The sequence below is a fragment of the Camelus ferus genome, chromosome 29 (genome assembly GCF_009834535.1).
Source record: "Camelus ferus isolate YT-003-E chromosome 29, BCGSAC_Cfer_1.0, whole genome shotgun sequence".
Lineage (NCBI taxonomy): Eukaryota > Metazoa > Chordata > Mammalia > Artiodactyla > Camelidae > Camelus > Camelus ferus.
In genome coordinates, this window is record NC_045724.1 from 18,852,726 (window position 1) to 18,867,219 (window position 14,494).

At 34.2% G+C, this 14,494-nt stretch overlaps 1 protein-coding gene across 3 annotated transcripts in view; it reads left to right on the plus strand.

The window, feature by feature from the left end:
- Window positions 1–13,832, plus strand: part of MYBL1 (MYB proto-oncogene like 1) — a 32,212-nt gene extending 18,380 nt beyond the window's left edge. The window contains exons 9-16 of one of the 3 annotated variants that reach the window (XM_006193743.3): window positions 1,983–2,216; window positions 3,219–3,587; window positions 5,492–5,634; window positions 6,062–6,176; window positions 9,040–9,156; window positions 9,245–9,349; window positions 9,785–9,964; window positions 11,198–13,832. In XM_006193743.3, coding sequence (XP_006193805.2) covers window positions 1,983–2,216; window positions 3,219–3,587; window positions 5,492–5,634; window positions 6,062–6,176; window positions 9,040–9,156; window positions 9,245–9,349; window positions 9,785–9,964; window positions 11,198–11,326 — 1,392 coding nt within the window. In that variant the 3' untranslated portion in view covers window positions 11,327–13,832. Of the gene's footprint in view, window positions 1–1,982; window positions 2,217–3,218; window positions 3,588–5,491; window positions 5,635–6,061; window positions 6,177–8,923; window positions 9,010–9,039; window positions 9,157–9,244; window positions 9,350–9,784; window positions 9,965–11,197 lie in introns of those variants that run through there. The other 2 variants (XM_006193744.3, XM_032469963.1) reach the window with 2 other exon arrangements.
- The last annotated feature ends 662 nt before the right edge of the window (window positions 13,833–14,494 follow it).

Consider the following 14,494-nt stretch of genomic DNA (forward strand, 5'->3'; position numbering starts at 1 on the left):
AATATGTATCCTATTCTAATGTATTTTCTGGTTTTTTTTTTGTTTTATTTTTTGGCAAGGGAGGTAATTTGGTTTGTTTGTTTATTTATTTTTAGAGGAGGTACTGGTGATTGAACCCAGGACCTTGTGCATGCTAAGCATGCACTCTACTGCTTGAGCTATACCCTCCCCTGTATGTATTCTATTCTAAATAATTATATGATAATAATGACTGCCATTTTACCAAGTATTCATCATGTTCCACTATTGTTGATGTGTTACATGTACTCCTGGTAGTCCTTATATTAACTCTGCAAAGTAGGTGATTTGTTGCTAGGGATTCAGAATCAGGTGTGTACGATTGCAAACTTATGGTTTTGCCAGTGGGCCTAGTAACCTCCCTCTTTGAATCTTTTTCCCACCTGCAGGCTTACTTGAAATATATATGGTTTGGAAGCTGTATCCAGAAAGTGATTGTAAACTCAGAAGGTGGTTATGCTAGTGAAATAAGATTGCTTTAATTTCTTTTATTTATAGGAAACTTTAAAACAAGTGGAACTTGTTTTGCAACAATGTTGAAAATTAATTTTTTCACCTTAACTTGAAATTTAACATTTTAGTATTGTGAATATCTGGCACATTCTAGTGATTTTTAATAGTAATGGGTACCATTTATTGAGGGCTTCCTTATGGACTGAGCACTATGCTTTCTAAAATATGGTAGTTACTAGCCACATTTAATTTAAAAGTTAAAAATTCAGCCTCTCAGTTGCACTAGCTACAATTTTGTTGCTTATATGGCTAGTGGTGCCCATATTGAGCAGTTTCAGGTGCAGAACCTTTTTGTCACCTCAGAGGGTTCTGTTTGACAGTGCTATACACTTTACATCCTGTTTCTTTTTATTTTTTTGAGGTATAATTAACATAGCACCATAGTTTTAAGGTGTTCGGTATAATGATTTTTACTTACTTATACTGTGAAGTGATTACCATAATAAGTTTAATGAATACCCATCGTCTCATAAATACCAAAAAAATTTATTTTTCCTTGTGATGAGAACTCTTAGGATCTACTATTTTTAACAGTTTTCAAATTATATATAATTTCTTAATCATAGCTCTTCAAGGTCAGGTCTCTTCTTTTTCATCAAGAGACACTAGGGATCTAGGCTCAAAAGATAAGTAAATTGCTATGTACATCTCTAGAGAGATAAAGAAAAATGACACCATCCTTGAATTCAAAGGCCTGCTCTGCAGTTGTGACACATAAGAAACAGGATCCAGTGAGATAAAATAAGTCACTTAGTTTTATAGGAGCTCATAGGAAACTGAGATTTATGTGGTCTGAGGAGTTCCTGGAAGAAAGCCTCTTTGAGCTCAGTCTTGAAAGTAAGGCAGTGATTATATATCAGCGAAATAGGTGAACTAGGACATTGTTATAGATGGAACAGGTAAAAGTGTATGATAAGATGATGTGTTTTCCAATACTTAAACTGTATCATACTTAAATGAGGAGGGAGAGTTCTCCCTGCTCAGCGGGTTGAACATCTACATAAGGGGAGCAGCAGGCTGTGCAAAGGCACGTTGGGGTAAGCTGGTGACCAGCTCATCAGGGAACTGCAGTAGCGCAGCTGGGTGTTCAGTATTCCCCGGGGGGGTAGGGCTTGTGAGTGGGAGTGCTGGGAGATGAAGTTTGAGAGGTGGAGAAATGCCAGATTCTAGTAGTTTGGACCTTATGTTGTAGTATACACATGCTAGGTTTACCTCACTGTGACTTTATAGATTCTAAAAAGTTTATTAGAAAGAAGAAATATAGTCAAGATGAAGTTTAATGAAAAAACATATTTTTATCAGTTTTGAGGAATGGTGGTATAGTTGCTACTGTATTTTTTAGCCGAAATGTTGTGAAGTGTGTTGTTCAAGAAGATACTCTTACTTAAAGTCTAAATTTTTGCTTAGAATGGGAATGAGAAATAGCGTTCAGATTTCTTTTGTATTTTTAGCAACCTGGAAGCTTTTCTAGCTGGTCTGGTAGTTTCCTCATGGATGATAGCGTGTCTAATACGCTAAACAGCCTCGAGGAGCACGCCGCGGAGTTTTACAGAATGGATGACACTCAGGCCGTGTCTGCTCAGCAGAGCTCCCCCACGAAGTTCCTGGCTGTGGAGGCAAATGCTGTGCTGTCCTCCCTACAGACCATCCCAGAATTCGCAGAGACTCTGGAACTTATTGAATCTGTAAGTCTGAAATTGTCAAAAGCTCAATGTTAATGATGTGATTTCAGGGACATTGACCAATTTTATGTTATGCGTTCTTTTATGTCATGCTTAATTTTGATCTGATGTTTTGCAGTGAATTCTGGCAAAATATATATATATATTTATTTGTTTATTAATTAATTATACAAGTGGTACAAGTATATTAGAGATAGCTGGAAACTAGAGAATACTGTAAAGAAGAAAATTAAAATGAGTTAATAATTTGAGGTATTTCCTTTCAAGCTGGGTTCTATACATATAAAACACACATGTGTGTATATTTTTGAACCCAAATATACACTAATGTATTATGTTTGTGGATTTTTCCCATACTACATAATGAGCATGTCTCTATTTTCTTAACTTTTTTTAAATTTGAATTTTAATGGCTTCATGATGTTCTATCATGTGAATGTAACAAAATTTATTAACCCAACACACTGTTATTATTGGATATTCATGTGGTGTCCAGTTTCTAAGTATTACAAGTTAAAGAACGTATTATGTAAAGTTGTGTGCAAAATCATGATTATGTCCTTAGGCTAAGTTGAATTTTTGGATCATAGTGTATGACCATTTTGAGGATGTTCCATGCTCATTACCACGTGATTATGTAGGTGCAGAAAAGGCTGTAAAGTTTTCTAATGTGGAATCAAATATGAAGTTTTATGATGAATTGTACTCTTTTATAACAACTTAAAATAATTTGTTCTTTTTATTTAAAGTACTTTGGCAGTAAGCTTCAGCTACAGAATTAGATGAAATATTATTCTGGGATGTTCAGAATTGGAGTTGTAGAAGCATTATCTGCTTTTCTCAGATGGTCTTGCTTAAAAAAAAAAGATGACCCAAGGAAAGCCTATTTCTGCTGATAAAAAATGAGTAGTTAATTAACTCTGGAAATCATCATACTGTGTTCAAGATTAGATTTAACTAGGTTATGGCATTCATAACGTTTGTTGGAAATTTAATTTGTTGCAGGATCCCGTAGCATGGAGTGATGTTACTAGCTTTGATCTTTCCGATGCTGCTGCTTCTCCCGTCAAGTCCACCCCAGTTAAACTAATGCGGATTCAACACAATGAAGGAGCCATGGAATGTCAAGTTAACGTCAGTCTTGTACTTGAAGGGAAAAAAACCAGTTGTAACGGTGCAGATGGTGAGGCTGTTCCTTTAACATCCCCAAATGTGGCCAAGTTTAGCACTCCCCCAACCATCCTCAGAAAGAAGAGAAGGATGCGAGTGGGTCAGTCCCCGGGCAGCGAACTTGGCGATGGCTCGTTCAGCGACGGCGGTAATACAGCACTAAAGCACACACCAGTGAAAACACTACCATTTTCTCCTTCACAGGTAGAAATGTTGTTTTTGATTATGTTTCCAGATGTTGAGGAGCTGGATTAAATTAGGTCTTTAATATCCATACTAGCAGTTCGTTGCTTTGCTGACACATAAAAATGGATAATGTATTTAAACGTATACATGAGAATGCTAAGCCACGATAAATCAGAAAAGTATCTCACAAAATAAAGTAGCTGCATTACAGTACCTTACAATTTTTAGGGCTAAAAGGGATGCTTTAGATGTGTAATTCTACGTCTTTATAGGACTCATCAGGAAATAGGCCCAGAAAGGTAAAATAATTTGCCCAAAGTTATCTAATGGTAGAGCTGAGACTGAAAGCCAGTTTCCTGACTGACTGTTCAGCAGGTGTCAGGTATCTGTGCCCATAGAGAGCTGCTCCCCGTAAGACTTCCGTGTGTCGGAAGTTCTTCTAGGGATGTCAGGAACTACCACTTTCTCCTGGAGTTATATCCCTGGGCAGCAGATAATTATGTCAGAGCAAACTGTACCTTTTATTTTATAATACTGTCTTTATTAATGAACGCTATGTTCTAGGCTGTGCGCTAAACACTTTTCTTAATACGACACCTTGGTTAACGCTCTTTCAAAAAACCTTAGGAGGTAGGTGGAATGAAATTGAGAAGTTAAACTATCTGTCCAAGGTCAGTTAGTAAGAAAGAGAAGGAGCTGGTGTTTGCTGAAAGTGTCTTGACAGAGGTTGAAAAGTTTTATGGGAGAAGACAGAAGTTTAATGGTCAAGTAAACTTGGAGCATGTTGGGGATATAATTGGAGGTGCATTTTGATACTGGAAGGATGAGGATCTGGCAGTAAGTACACAACCCCTGTGTTCTCTGAAAACCATGCCCCCTGTGCTTCAGGGGTTGCCATTTACATAGGCTACAATGTAAGTAGTGTGTCCCCACCCCCATCCTCAAGAGTTACAAAGCATCTTGAGGAAGGTGAACCAGGTTTGGGCACAGTAGCATTTTTCTATCTTTGGAGTTTTGCATGCTAATAATTTTTGTTGAAGAGTAAATTCTAAGGTAGAAAATGACTGAGAAGGTGAGACATGATTATAAAGACCTTGTATCCCATAGCAAAGGGTTGTTTGGATTTTATTCTTTGATTGATGGCATCTCTACAGTGTTTTAAGGTTTGACTGCTGATCTTAGGATTAAATACATTGAAAATATTAGGAGCCAGAACTGATGGCACTAGAATTCTCCAGTTATAAGTAGCATTAAAGCAGTTTCTACTTTTTCCTACCATTGCTTCTACTCTGTTGGGTAAAAGAATAAATTAGTATTTCACAGTTGTATGTAAATTAAGATCCAGTAAATTGTGTTGTTTGGAAAATGGACTCTGTGATACCAGTTTTGGCTGTTCAGAGGTTCTGAGCTCTTTTCTAAATAGGCAGATTTGCTAGAGAGCTTTATTTCTCATTAGCAAAACATTATTATTATATTCTGAATTCTAAATATTCTCATGGAAAAGAACACTTAAGATCATTTATTAATAAAATAATAAAACTTTTTTTAGTTATGCTGTTGTACAAAACTTATATTTAACAGCAGCTATTTATGTTTTCTGTATATTCCTATTTGATAATATATACTGTTTGGAAATTTTTTTTATTGTGTTTTGTAACTTTTAATATTTGTTAAATGGTCATTTCTTGAATGCCTGTTACGTGTTAAACAGTGTTCTAAGAGCTAGGGTGGCAGTGATGAGCAGAACAGAAATTCCTGCTCTCATGGAGCTTAATTTTTATGGAATGGAATGTAAATGTAGTATTACTGATAATCCTTTCCTAAAAGGAATGAAGAAATAATTTGAAAATCTTGCCAGTTTAAATTTTGTGTAGGGATTTTGACATTTTAGACATTGTATTTAATCTCTCTTCCTTTTTTAGTTTTTCAACACATGTCCTGGAAATGAACAAGTTAACATAGAAAATCCTTCATTCACATCAACCCCTATCTGTGGGCAGAAAGTTCTTATTACAACTCCTCTTCATAAGGAAACAACCCCCAAAGATCAAAAGGAAAATGTCGGGTAAGTAGGTATTAAATGATTGTGTTAGGAAAATGGGAAGCACGGTTTCATGAGTACATTAGCTTTTTGTCCATTTATACATGTATCATAGTCCCTATCCATGTGGGACTTAGAATTAAAATAAAAATAAATCATAACCTTATGTTTTACCCCTGGGAGACTGAAAACCAGCTAAATAGAGTATAAAACTTTGACTTCAAGCAAACATTTTAAATAATTTTCTCTACATTTGTCTTTTTTCTGTTTTAAGATGATTGCTTCAACTAAGAATCAGTTTAGGCAGGCATACTTTAACACACTCTTAGAAGGTTTGAATAAAGTGTTTGTATATGCAAGATAAATTTAGTGTGTGCTTTTATCGTGGCTTTGCCTTAACTATAAGAAATCAAATTTTGACTGTAATACAAATATCTAAATGATTGTATAGGTTTAGAACACCTACCATTAGAAGATCTATTTTGGGTACCACACCAAGAACTCCTACTCCTTTTAAGAATGCACTTGCTGCTCAGGAGAAGAAATATGGACCTCTTAAAATCGTGGTATGTATACTCCTTTTATTTTTAAGAATTTTCCTAATTTTAATAAGATGCAAATTTTGATTTTTATTCTTGATTTTTAACATTAAAAAAAGATGTTCACTGAACCAGATTAAAAAGCTTTTACCCCTTAATTTATAAGTTTGAATTTGTGTTAATCTTTTTCCTTGTAAATTTTTGTTTCGCTTGTTGTGGATTCATGCTTTCTTTACATTATATCATCTAGAGAAGGTAAATCCAGTGTCAGTGTCCATTTCTTAATACTAAAACCCACCTTTTAGTAGTTTCAGTAAAGTTACCTAGAGTAGAATAAAATAAATTTGATATACATAAGCACTTTTCTAATAATATTTTTGAAACTGATTAATCAGGATACCTCTTTAAGGTTCAGTTTCCTCTTCTATTCAGTGGAGATTATAAAACACACCCCAGGGGTTATTTGTGAAGGTAAAAGATAATTTAAGGGGTTGATACTAAGTTTTGGAAATCTGTGCTTCGTTGATATGATTACTATTTTAATCATAGTGGTAACAGCAGTAGTTCATGAATGGAGACGGGAGGTGTTATCTTTCATATATATATATATAGTCAACTCTGAAGTACCTTAAGTGAGCCATGGGCAGTCTAATTCTAGGCAGATATAGAGCCTGACAAACTGGGTTTAATAAAAAGAAAGTATGATTTTTTAAATATTGGTCACTTCCAAGGTACTCTGGTTATGTTCTATTTTTAGTCACATTTTGGGTAGATTAATTAATAAATTCTAGTTTATTTGATTTAATCAATTTCTACCAGAAATGTCAGACTCTCAAGTCTTCTAGCCTTCCCCCCCCCCCTTTTTTTAATTACTGTTTTAGAGGGTAAATAGTAGGACTGATCAAGTCTTTTTGTCACTTACTCCATATACTGCTGTGAACAATTATATTCTCTTTAGAGTTCTCTAAACTTTTTAGTTTTTATGCATATACACAAAATAAAAATAAGATCACACTTTTTGTACTGTTTTGTAACCTGTTTAAAATTAGTAAATTGTATGTATGCTATAATTTTTAATGTTTGTGTAATATTCCATTCTATGAAATTACCTAATTGATTTAACTAATCCATTTCAGTATTTTGTTACTCATTTAAAAAAACTGTCATTAATTCAACAAATATTGATTGAGTGCCTTATAGGTGCTAGGCTTTGGGGATGTAATGTTAACATGTCGGGTATGGTTCCTGCCTTCATAGGGGTGTGTAGCCTAATTGGAAATTAGACAAATAAACAATTACTTGAAGACATTTAAAAATTTCTCCAGTGCCTCAGGGTCATTTGGTCAATGTTTTATGTTGAATAAAAACTATCATTTTAATAATAGTGTGCAAGAAATTAGGTTTCAAGTGACCTAAAGTGCCTGTAAGTTTGTACGTGTTTGGGAAGGATTTATCCATTGCCAAAACAGATAATTTTCATCAGCAATTTAAGATAAAAGGAAAGTATTGATTTTGTAATTAAAATTGTTAAAATATCTATAGGCTCATTGGCAGTGAACTGACTTTTCATTCCTCCTGCTCCTCATGCTCCAGTTTTTACTGAGCACCTAGTATGTGCTAACCACTGAGCTCTCTAATGTGTCTTACTATGAGTCAAATGCACTTCTTAGAGATTGGCTTTAGAATTTTAATCAGGTACATCTTAATTATATGTTGCTTTCTTAATAAACATTGATTCGTCTGATGTTTATTGAAAATTACTCAGAAACCTTGGAAGTTCTTTAAATATAAATCTATTAATTTTGGTATTCCCTAACCTGAGGAGTGTTAAGTGCAGCAGTTCTTTTTCTTTGTCACATTAGGACAATTAAGAGAATAATTGTTGGTGGTGATGAATTCATCTATGTCTTAGCCATAGGACATTTGTATTCTTACAGGGGAAACAACAGATTCCAGATTTCTTTTTAAGAACGTCTAATGTATGTTCTTTGTGAAATGTAATCTTTAGAACAAAAGCTCTTGGAGCAACACACAGACATACTGACATGATTCCTGCAGGTCTCAGGCTGTAGAAGAGAGCACTTTAAAATCTATTTCCATTTTTAAAGTTTTTGTAAGTACTGTGAAATCTCATTTATATATGACTGCTGTTCTTCCTGACTTTATTGACTGGAGACATGGGCTAAACAAATCTTGGTTATGGTAGATATTAAGTTTGATATAATTAAAATTTTTTCTGAATATATGGTGTGCCTAGCTATTTGATAGAAAGGTGGATGAATAGTATTTTGAGACTATTTCATTATTCAGCCCACATTCAAGTTTTTTGTTTCCTGCTCTTCCACACTCCAGTACACACACACACACTTCTTGAACACTGTGTCTCAGCTTTAAGCTTAAGGCTAGGTGTGCAGAGATCTATACACAGATGAAAAAGATGTCACCACTGCTCTTAAGTAACTCACATTTAGTGGTAAGAAAACCCTGCTAACTAGTGGTTACACACACTCTTAACTAGTACCATAGAAGTAGAATAAGGAGAGCTAGTGTAGTCCCAGTTTGTTCTGTATTTCCTATTTTTATGTAAAAATACTTGGGGAAATAATCTTTCTTTTCTGTTTAATTGTGAGGATCCTGATTGAAGCAGGAGCTGTAATAGGTTCCCCAAAAGGAAGATTTTTGTTTAGTTCCCTAGAGTGAACTTGGAATGTGCAAAATTATTTTTGTCATAGAATGGATTAGTTCATTAATTTATTCAACTTATGTATCTGTAGGTTACCAGGAGAAAATAATGCCAATAATGAAAAAGTGTAAAAGTTGGGTTTCTATATATGGGGAGAAAAAGGAATTGGTATAAAAGACTTTAAAAATCCTTTAAAAAATAATTTAGTCACAGCCACTTGCCTTCTTGGAAGAAGATATTCGGGAAGTTTTGAAAGAAGAAACTGGAACAGACATATTCCTCAAAGAGGAGGATGAACCTGCTTACAAAAGCTGCAAACAAGAGGTAATCTTTCAGTATCATTGTTAATAAAAGTCTTATTGTGTTCAAGTGACTTCACCATAATGTTCCTATTATAAATTATTCATTCTAGCATACTGCTTCTGTAAGGAAAGTCAGAAAATCACTAGTCTTAGATAACTGGGAAAAAGAAGAACCAGGTATTCAACTATTGACGGAAGACATTTCAGACACGCAGGTTTGTAAAGAATTTTTCTTTTATTGAGATGGTTGCTTTAAGTCCTGGTGGTTCTTACATTTTACTCACTGTGTGGCTAGTCCATCAGAGATACATAGAGTTTCCTTTAGTATTATTCTGCCTAATTCGATTAACTGAAGAGAATATTTTATTTACTTCCTTGCTTTTTAAATTTGTTTTGTTCTCAGAGGAGTTAGCTCTCATATGTATGATGTCAAAACATGGTAGTTCTCAAAACTTTACATTTCAGTATTTACCTTTGGTTTATTTCTGAAATACTTAATTTTACTGCATTACTAGAAACTTCATCAGAGCCAAAAGCTTTCTTGGAGGGAAATGAACAGGGCTTCCACTACCACTTACTCAGTAGTCCCTCCATTTGTCTCCATTTCTGGATTAGTTATTCTACTTTCCTCTTTGTTTTTTCTCTCTTAGTCAGAAAATATATTTACAACATCTTTATTAATGATACCATTATTGGAAATACATGACAATAGGTGCAACTTGACTCCTGAAAAACAAGATATAAATTCAACCAACAAAACATATACACTTAATAAAAAGAAACCAAACCCTAACACTTCCAAAGTTGTCACATTGGAAAAGAATCTTCAGGTATGAATTTATAAATTTCTTTCAGTGATTTTTGTTGTTGTTTATTCAATTATCACTTTGGACTTACTGATTACAAATTATACTTTTTCTTTTACATTCAGAATTGATGAGAACAGTAACTAGAGATTCACTATTATTTTGTCACTCAAACTAGATTTGGGTTTTTGAGAGACTCACTCATCATAGCACATATAAACTCAACAATTCGAATTGTAGCCAGAGACTTCTGGTGATCTCTGATGCACTATTTCATTTTTAAACTAAAGATATCTAAATCTACTTCTGGTACCTCTTCTCTTATAATAAATAATTGTAGCCTTAATTGCTACCTTTAAAGGGTAAGTGGTTGGAAGCAGTTTCAGCTTGGTTTTTGTTGGTATAATGGTTTCCAGTGAACTTTCTGGCTTAAAGTTGTAAAGCAAAATCCTTTTTTCTGATGATGTGCAGCCATTATGTAGCTGCAAATGAAGGCTGGAGAAATTTTTACTATTATATTATCTTCAGAATTCAACCCAGAGAATTTGAGAGGTCATTGAAGGGGAAGTTTGCTGCTTTACACCTCAGTGACTGCAGAACTAGCATTCCTTGAAAACATGTCTGGTGATCAGATGGGCCACCTCCTCTTTCTTGAGTCACTGCTTTTTGTAGAGCGACGTAACACATTCTCGTAATCCATTTAAAATGATCTGATTTACCAGTGTTTTAACACAACTTTTCAGGAAAATTTATTACATAGCAGGGTATTTCTCTAACGTGGCAACCTTACTCTATAACAAGGGAAGAAAACAAGAGAAATAAACCTAAACCTGACTTTGTGTTAACGAACGTAGTCTCTAATCTGTAGGATATAAAGCATTCTCGGCTCATTTTTTGACATTATATCGTCTCTTTAACTCTTTTGCTACACTTTGAAGCAGTAAAGACTGACATTTCTTTCCATGTTAAGACTGATTTGATTTGGGGTAGGAGAGCTGTGGGAACAGAACTTTTAAACTGCCTTCACAGGGCTGTAAACACTATAAATAGCTAAAAAATTGATCATAAATATTTTAGTATGTATTTTTGAAACATCATTTTATAAAGAGAATCACAATGTCATTATCAGAAAATTTTTGCAGTAAGTACTTACCAAATAATCCAATCAATTACTTGATTTTTTAAAAAGTCTAATTGTGAGGTAGAATGGGTAGTTATTTTAGTAATTTTCACATCACTTTAATATTTCCTTTCTAGTCAAATTGTGAATGGGAGACAGTGGTTTATGGGAAGACAGAAGACCAGCTTATCATGACTGAACAAGCAAGAAGATATCTGAGTACTTACACGGCTACCAGCAGCACTTCAAGAGCCCTCATACTGTGATTGTTATGAAAACTGATGAAATGCCCCACTCCCTTACTGGATTCTATACTAAATTAGGTTGCAATGAAATTTTTTGTCAATTAATTGATTTTAAAGTTTTAACACAGCCCTAAAACGGTTTGCATCCTTTTTCATATTGGGCAGGCGGAAGGCTAGGCACTTAAGTAAGGGGTACGTAGGCATTTTCATAGTTTATTTTTTAAGAGATGAGATTTTTTAAAATTGTTTTTTACAGATGGGAAAATCATATTAGAATGTTCATGGATCTTCTAAAAGTAAATTCTCATGTATTTTCTTCAGAAGATACATGTTGTTCCTCTCTTGACGCTGCAGTTCTGTTACAGATAGGTCTTATGAGTATGTATGATTTCTGAAATTAGTCTATGTCTGTGAAGCACATATGGTTTTATGAAGTACTTTTGCCTCTGTGCTGATTTACTTGGCTACCATTTACAGAGAAACACAGTGGGAAGGAATTTAAGAGAAAGAAAGTTGCACTACTAATTTTTCATATTTTTCAAAAAACAGTAAAATTAACTACAGTGTTAAATGTATTTATTTGAGCATAGTACTAAAAACAAAAGGCATCGCAAAAAGATTTTTTCCTTATTAGTAAAGAGTCAGTATTTTCTTCTTAAATCTCAGAAGAGCTGAGAGTCTTGTTGAATGTATTGTACAGTGTGTAGGAGCAGGAAAAATGTAAATTGGGAAGAAGTCTGTCTTTATAATTTATTTTTCATTTTTAAAGCTTAAATGTAGATATTTATACCTATACAGGGTGTCTAGAAGCCAGTGTTGTTTCCTGTTATTACAGCTAACAAAGAACAATTTTGACTTTTTAAAGTATGCAACCAATAGTAAGTTATAGCTGCAAAGAATACAATATCTATACTGTATGTCACATCCACTTAAATATTGCACTATGTCCTTTAAATCATGTTGGTTATAAAGTAGTTCTAAAAATGTACTAAATAATAATTTAATATTTTCTGTTTAAATTATATGGGGGGGTCATAAATTAATCTGGTGATTTGTATATGTGTTTGAAATTTTTGCATTTTGTTTAAAAAATAATATGGTACTTTGGTCCCTAAAAACAGTCTGCACTTAGAAGTTTATTATATTTACTCAATGTTTCAGAAGTAGAGAACATTATCTTTTATTTATAAAAATATTTGTCCTTTTATAAATGTTTTGTGTTTCTCTACAGGTTACAACAGTTGCTTCAGTTGCCTGTTTTAGGTGTTTGCACTTATTTTATTTCTTTTTGAAAGAATGTCTTTATTTGCTTTTGTGTAGAGATTTTATGTAATTTTTTTTGAGACATATAATGGTGTGCTGTCAACCTAAACACTGACAGGTAAATAGGATTGTACACTGTAGTTTTAATTATTTGTAATTGACACACTCTCTCCCTCTCCACTCCTGAAGTATGCTGCTATAGAAAATAGCAGACCTGGCTTGCTGCTAAGAGAGAAGGAAAGAGCGACCAACACTTGCACTGTGTGAGAAGATAAGCAAATGATGGCAAGTTCTCAAGTTAACTTAATGGAATCAACCATTACCAGGCAAACTCTTGCAAAAACCAAAATACTATGCCTTAAAAACAGCTTAAGATTCTCTGATGTTTTTATGTTAATAGAAATGGAAGCACTAAGTATTTCAATGCCTCGCTCTTGAACAGTAGACCTAAAAGGGTTTTAAGCTATTTAAATCTACTTGCTCATTTTTGCATATTATATGTAGTGAGAAGTGAAGAAAACGTGTGGTACTAAGATTATGCCTTGTTGATAACAAATAGATAAACCAATTTGAGTCTTCATAGCGTGTTTGTTAAGTATGTTGATTGCTTCTTAATTAGTGAACTTCTCACAGAAATTTCACTTTGTAAAACCAATAATTGTAGCAAAATCATACTGAATCATTTCAATTTCAGTTACCTTGAACTAATAGCACATAATGGTTCCTTTTTTCTTTCTTTCTTTCTTTTTTTAATGTAGCGCTTAGCTGGTTTTGATGTACATAGTCTCCAATCACCAAAGTATAATATCTTGGAAGAGCTATATTTTTTTAAAGCATAGTTTTTCTTGAGCATTAAATTATCCCAAATGTAATATATTGCAGATAAGCTTGGGCTTACTGGACATAGTACATATTTGGGTTGGTATTGGTTGAATCCTTCAGTTAACTGCTTTGTTGCTTTTTGCAAGAAGACTTTTAATCTTAAACATGTCAGGCATCTTAAGTCACCTTTATACTGTTGTGTTCATTTGAATTTCTTTCAGTATGTTATAAAAATGCCAGACATAAATGTAGCAGCCATACTTGCATGGAAACTGACTACACATATGTAATACTGCATTTTGTTGTAAGGTTTTCATATTAATTCAGCAATTAATTACCCTGACTAAATTGAGTTTTTTGATGTATGGGAAAACTTTCATTTGTAAGAGAATCTTGCATACAATGTTGACTGTTAACATCCAAAATAAAGCATCTGTGTACAAGCAGGCATGGCGTTGCTCATTTCACTTTGGTTTTGCGTTTTCTGGTATTGATTGAACCCTTAGGGACTTAACCGAACACGCTGTTCTTAGACCTTTTTTCTCCTTTAGAACTCCCTTTATGAGTGATTTTATTTGTTAACACAACTTGACCTCTTTACTTAAGAGCCCCATTCAGAGCCATATTTTAAGTTGCCTTCAGATGTTTCCGTATGACTCTTCTGTCAGCTCCTTGAGTGCAGTGTGTCCTTTTTCCCCCACCTTGGACCTGCCCCTCCTTAGTTCTGTCTCTCAGTGGTGCTGCACTCCCTTCGCTCTCCCATTGAGGAATCTGCCTCTCCATCACCCTCCACAATGAAACCTCTTGTAAATCTTCAGCCCACATAAGATCACAGCTCTGATTCCATTCCTTCATCTCACTTGGATTATTGCACAAGTCACTCTGATCTCCACTCTATAGAAATAGCAAGAAATTGTGCTGTGACTTCAAGGTGTCACCTAGGCAAGGTCAACTGGTTGCCCAGTCAGGTCTGTGCAGTATTACACTGCCTCAGTGAATTTGTTACCATCCAGATTTTACCTTTAGCCTTCTAGGCTTAGAAATCTTAAGTGGATTAACCCACTGAAAATGAGTTATACCTCTCAGTAGAATGCTTATGTCAAG